The sequence below is a fragment of the Vicia villosa genome, linkage group LG2, assembly GCF_029867415.1.
Source record: "Vicia villosa cultivar HV-30 ecotype Madison, WI linkage group LG2, Vvil1.0, whole genome shotgun sequence".
NCBI lineage: Eukaryota > Viridiplantae > Streptophyta > Magnoliopsida > Fabales > Fabaceae > Vicia > Vicia villosa.
Genome location: NC_081181.1, coordinates 168,853,631 through 168,859,642, shown reverse-complemented (window position 1 = coordinate 168,859,642; position 6,012 = coordinate 168,853,631). Strand labels below are relative to the sequence as shown.

General features: G+C 30.4%; 1 protein-coding gene across 1 annotated transcript; it reads right to left on the bottom strand.

The window, feature by feature from the left end:
- Positions 1-2,119: 2,119 nt before the first annotated feature.
- LOC131647382 (transcription factor CYCLOIDEA-like) lies at positions 2,120-4,981 on the bottom strand. The gene is made up of 2 exons (XM_058917278.1): positions 3,331-4,981; positions 2,120-2,448 (listed from the first exon to the last, which is right to left on the bottom strand). The coding sequence occupies exons 1-2, from the start codon at positions 4,508-4,510 to the stop codon at positions 2,393-2,395; spliced, it is 1,236 nt and encodes a 411-aa protein (XP_058773261.1). The 5' UTR covers positions 4,511-4,981; the 3' UTR covers positions 2,120-2,392.
- Positions 4,982-6,012: the final 1,031 nt, after the last annotated feature.

The following is a 6,012-nucleotide window of genomic DNA, read 5'->3' as shown; positions in this document are numbered from 1 at the left end:
TAAGATAATATGTTGTTTTCATAATTTAATTTGTTTGAGTTAAAAAGATTATGGGAAGCTAGTGTGCCTAGTAAAGTGAAATTATTTGGTTGGAGATTCTTGTTTAATGCTTTACCTACTCGTATGGCGCATTGCTCTTGCGGTATGGAAAGGATTCTTATCGACAAGTTATGCCCTTTGTGTGGGTTGGAGGAGGAATCGGTGGATCATCTTTTTCTTGTTTGTGTTCATACGAGGAATGTTTGGAAGAAGGTGTTTGCTTGGTTAGACTTGGGTATGGATGAGGATGTGGGGGCGGCGGTTGGTTTTCAAGGAGGTGAATTGGGGTTTAGGGTGGTGGAATATTTGCGTGTTAAATTGTGTAGGGTTGTTAAACCTACCTTCTTTGCTTTCTTTCGGTTTTTGGTTTATTGGTGTATTTGGTTGGGTAGAAATAAAGTGGTTTTTAAAGATTGTATTTGGAATCCCACCGAAATCTTGATAGTTATTAAAAAATTTGGTTGGGATTGGTTTTCTATTCTTGCTAAGGGTGGGAAAATTGACACAAAAGAGGTTTGGCTTGTCAATCCTTGTGCGTTTGTAGGCGCGTAAGTTAGCTTTCTAGTGGCTTTGTGTGTCAGTTTCTTTGTTCTGTTTCGTTCCTTTTGTATTAGGTTGCACCCCTTGTGCGTTTAATACAAGTGCTTATCGGAAAAAAAATTATAAATTTTTATTTTTAAATATATATAAGTTGTATGATTAATTTATAATGAATTTTTCTATTTAAATTGATTTTTTATTTCTGATGCTATCGAGAAATGAAAACAAAAATTTGAAAACACGTATACACATTATATTTTGATGAAAAAATTAGTTTTTGGAGGGAGGCGGGGTGGGGAAACTCGTCCTCCTTTGGAGAAAGAGGTGAGTGTTCAATAATCATTTCCTACACAGTTTGGGGAAAAGGATGATACGTGGAGGCGAGGGTGGGGTAGGTAATGCTGAAAAATACCCCCGCCACATTGCCATTATTGTATAAGTATTTACCCTTCTTAAATTGTCTTCGACCAAGAAATCAATTAAAAGAAATTAGGTCAAACTTACCATTCAAGACGTCCTCTGTCATTTGAAAGAGTCTGGTCTATGTTCACACTCACAACATTAATGTTATAGAAGTTAACCCGCAAACCAACAACGAGTTCAAAGCATTTGAGAATCATTTGCAATATCCAAAGTTTGTCAATAGACAAACAATAAATGTATCATCCTTATATTGAACGTAAAAAAGTGCATTCTATCTAACCTCCTCCTTCTATTACAAAACTCTGAACCTAGTCAAAGTCTCTATCAAATCAACCCACCCAACCCCTCTACCACCGGAAGGAAAAGGAAATGGACTAGAGTATCACCTTTTTCTTATAATCAAATAGCATTAAAAGGAGTGCAAGGAATACTCCAATCCGATACAATGGCAGAAAAGTCCGATACCAACTTCACCAAAAAGAATCACTACCCACCTTCTATGAAGGGTTGCAAAAGACTCTCGTGAACATATATGTTCGAAAACTAGACAAAACTAAAAACAACCAATACATTCAACTTAAAATCCCTACAACCAATCACCTAACCAAAATTATTTTCCTAACATAGCATATATCCTTAGTTGATTATTTTCCTAACATAGCATATATCCTTAGTTGTGATAAGAGTATCACCTTGTTCAAGCCCCTTGTAAATATTAACCTCTTTGACCAAACACCTAATAGTTAACAAAAACAAACTACTATATATAAAAAGCGCATGCGTGGATCCAACCCCTCCACTTATAAAAAAAAACTAAATCATTCCGACATGTAATGCAAAAATACCTAATTGATTAACTGATTGAGTCTTAAGTTTTCTCAAAGCATGCATACTTTTAAATGAGACACTTTATTTTTTATTTTTTAAAACAAGCTATGTATAATTGTTTGAAAATAATTTAAGCTAAGCAACCTTTTATATAAATCCTAGCTTATGAAAAAAAAAGTTGACACCAAAAAATTTGTTTAAATTATACAACTATTTGACACCAAAAATATACAACTATTTGACACCAAAAAAAAAACTTAAAAAATTAACAACAGTAGCAAATTATAAATAAACAGAATGTGAACCACACTTTTTAAATATCAGTCATAAATTAATATTACACTCAGCAACCTTTTTAGGTCAAATGTCACACGCCATTGGATGATCACCATCATGAGAAACACATCATGGTACAAACATTGTTGAAATTAAGGAGAATATATAGGACAGAAAAAGTTACACTGGTGAATAAAACAGGAAAAGGAAGATCCTTGAAACTCCTAGCCAAACATCTAAAGAGAGTTTTCATGATAAATAATACAAAATTTAATAAACTAACATACTAATGTAGACGTGGATTGCTGCATTCCTCCCATGATTTTCCAAAGATTTGAAGCCCTGAAAAATTATCACTCAGAACAGTAAATAATATCATCAAAATGTTAGGTCTTTTAAGAAGATAGAACAAAAATAATTGAATTATTTATTTTGTAATTTGAATTCGATATCATGTAAGCACTAACTTTATAGTTTGAGTTGGAGTATTCATTCTTCTTTGTCTTAATAAATTATTTGTTTATAAAAAAATTGAATTTTAAACTAAAAATTACAATACCAAAAATAAAGCTGGTCTCCAACTTACTTTCTTTTCACATTTAAAATACAAAATTATAGAATATACTAAATTTAATCAAAATATCCAAAAAATAAAATAAAATAGAATGTTAAACTAAAAATTACTAACGACAAAAATAAAGTCTATCTTAAATATTTAATATAAATATTAAAGAATATACTAAATATAATAAAATAATTTAAAAATTAATTGAATTTAAACCCAAATTCTCTTTTAAGATAGTTTTTTTTATTTATTTTAAGAATATGCTACTAGAAAAATTTTAATTTCCAACAAAAATTAAATATAAAAAAATTAAGTTGGACTTCAAAGTTCAAATTTTCCATCTTTACCAGTCAAAAATGGAATTTGAGGCAAATAAAATTTTGTTTCTAACTCAGAATTTTTACTAAATTTATACTCTTCATTATTGTAAAAAAAAACTGTTTTTTTAGAAGATATTAAAAAAAAGGTTGAATTAATAACAAAAATTAAAGAAGAAAATTTAGTTGGTTTTCTTTTTACAATTAAAGATAATATTAAAGAAGGATCTCATATATTTTACTCTAACTTCTATTATGTCATTGTTAACAACTTTTTTTCTTCTAGCAAAGTAGGAATTTCTTTTTCATGAAATAAAACACACTCTGACAAACATGACATACCTGTAGAAAGATTCATGCTAGCTATTGCACAAAAGCTGGATCTATTAGTGGAAGAACTACCATTATTAGCATCCCAATTTGGAGATGAATTAGGCAAGAAATGATAATCACCATTGTTGTTGAAACTTGTTGCTTCCTTAGGGATCACATGGTTTTGTTGTTGTTGATGATGATGATGAAGCATCAAAGAAGGCTTCAACTTTCTTTTAATCACTATTGATTCTTCAATAACATTAAAATTATCTCTTTGTGCTTCATTATTACTCACAATTTGATGATCTTGTGATGAAGATCTTGATTGATGAAAAGCTTGAAGATTATTGTTATTACTATTTTCATACTTTTTCTTCAATTCTACTTCCTGCACCCCCCTTGTAGAAATCTTGTTACTAGTTCTTTCCCTTGCTCTTGCTCTTGCTTTTTCTCTTGACTCCTTCATCTTACTTGCTCTAACACAAGCAGGTTCTTTGATCTGAACCCTTTTCAACTTCTTCTCTTCAATTTTACTTCCTGCACCCTCCTTTTGTAGGTTTAAGGAATCATTAGTAGCAACTTCTGAATCTTCACAATCTGAAGAAGATGTGAAGCTTTTAGCATCACCACTATTGTTGTTTCTTTGCTTGCTTTTTGTTAGATCCTTAATTGCTTTCTTAGATTTAGTGAAAAGCCAATCAAGTGTGTTGCTAGCTTTGTCAAACCCTAACATCTCTTGAAGATCGAAAAACTTTCGAGCGATCTCGATCGAAAGCCTAACCCTACGATCTCTCAAACCTTGAGAAGTGTAAATCTTGCTGTGCCTATCTTTTTTTGCGGGTTTCTTAGCAAGGAAACAAGAAATTCCATAGTGAGAACCACCACCAAGACTTAAAGGATCTTGTTTTGGCATCGAAACCGCAATATTGTTATTATTGTTGTGACTACTATTATGATTCTCTTGTGAAACAGCCAAATTTGTTAGGGTTTCTGGAATATTTGAAATGTTATGAAGATGATGATGAGGATGAGGATGATGAAGATGAGTTGGAATGTAAGGAATAGAAAATGGATCATGAAAAAGTGTGTTGTTATTGTTGTTTGAAGAAGCATTTTCAGGATTAAGAAAAGGAAAAGGAAAGAGTGAAGAAGAAGAAGAAGATGAAGGAAGAAAAGAAGGATAAGGGTTTGAACTATAAGGGAACATTGGAAAATTCAACTTAATTTTTTAGCCCTAGAAAATTTTTTGTGAGAGGAAGAGGACCCCTTTGTGTTGCAGAAGAAGAAAGTATCTATCTATCTTCCTTTGAATAATGCATTGGTTTCTTTTTTCTCAGTTTTCAACTTACTAGTAGTTCATAGTGATGTTCCTCTATAAAGAGCCTTTTATATAAACATTTTGTATAAAAAATGTGATACGAAAAATATTAATGTAAGTACAATTAATGAGTACTATCAATGAGTACTAATTGATATCCAAGAATGTAATAAAAAAATATTTAAAATATACTGACATATTTCAGAAGAAGAAGAAAGAAGGGATTTGTATTAGGGCATTGCAATGATGAAATATGGATTTGGTTTGCATAGTTTATATTATTGAGTGAATTATTTAATTTTTGGATCAGGTTTTGTTGTACTAAAGAATTGGAGGGTAGAGAAAAAGAGAGAGAAAGAGAGTAATTGAGGACAAGACATACATAATTTGTGGGAATTTTGCTTCATTATGAGGAAGCAAACGTAAGCAGGGGAAGGTCAAATCATTCAACATAATTTTGACCTAATTATTGCATATATGTGTGTAATGTTTTGGTTTAGTTTAGGGTTAGGGTTAGGGTTAGGACTAGGGTTAGGGCTCTTCTTAGCTATTGGAGAATTTGAAGGAATTAATGATTTAAAGTACCATTAAAAAATGATTTAAAGAAAAGTAGCCGGGGGTTATATGTATATGTTTGTGTTAATCTAGATCATACATTTGGTTAATTTATGGTATGGTGAAAAAGTTTTTCATTTTGCATTAGAAATTAACTAGGGTTGTGAAGATATATATGGTATGTACAAAGCTTCAACTTTTTACCCAAGCCAGGGCCATGAAGTAAAGGTAGGTGAACCCAGTAAAATAGTGTAGCTGCTACTTCTGTACAAAGATTTTAGATGTATTATTTTTTCAAATTTATTTAATATTTAATTATAAAATAAATAAAATTTTGCTTTGTTCTTCAAATAATGATAAAAAAACATAGAAATAAGCTAATAAATCATATAGAATCTCGACAAATCTAGCAAAATACTTGAGATATTTAAACTTCGTTTGATAAAAAAAATAATGAATATAAATAAATGAATTGTTAACAAAATAAGTTTATAGCAAATAATAAGTTAGTTGATTTTTTAATATTATATTAATTAGTTAATTAATAATTTTCTTATGGGAATCAAACATCTTATTTGCGCAACTATTGAAATTAGTCTCTCAAATTAAAGGTCATGACATTATTTTTATTACAAACCAAATTTGATATTTTTTGAACCTTCGCTTTTTAGCTGGAGCTCGTTTACCTGTGGTGCTCAAGTGTTTGGTTAAAACTCATTACATTTAATTAATGGGGGACAACTTCTCTATGTCTCACAAAAAACGAGATAATGTAGTTTCAACCTAATCACAAGATGTCATTTAATTTTAATATATTTAATTATTTATTAAATAGT

Excerpts from the sequence above, each read along its gene's own strand:
- LOC131647382 (XM_058917278.1), bottom strand. The coding sequence starts at position 4,510 with ATGTTCCCTTATAGTTCAAACCCTTATCCTTCTTTTCTTCCTTCATCT. Across the intron at positions 2,449-3,330 it reads TAGCATGAATCTTTCTACAG|GGCTTCAAATCTTTGGAAAA; the intron begins GTATGTCATGTT and ends ATAATTTTTCAG.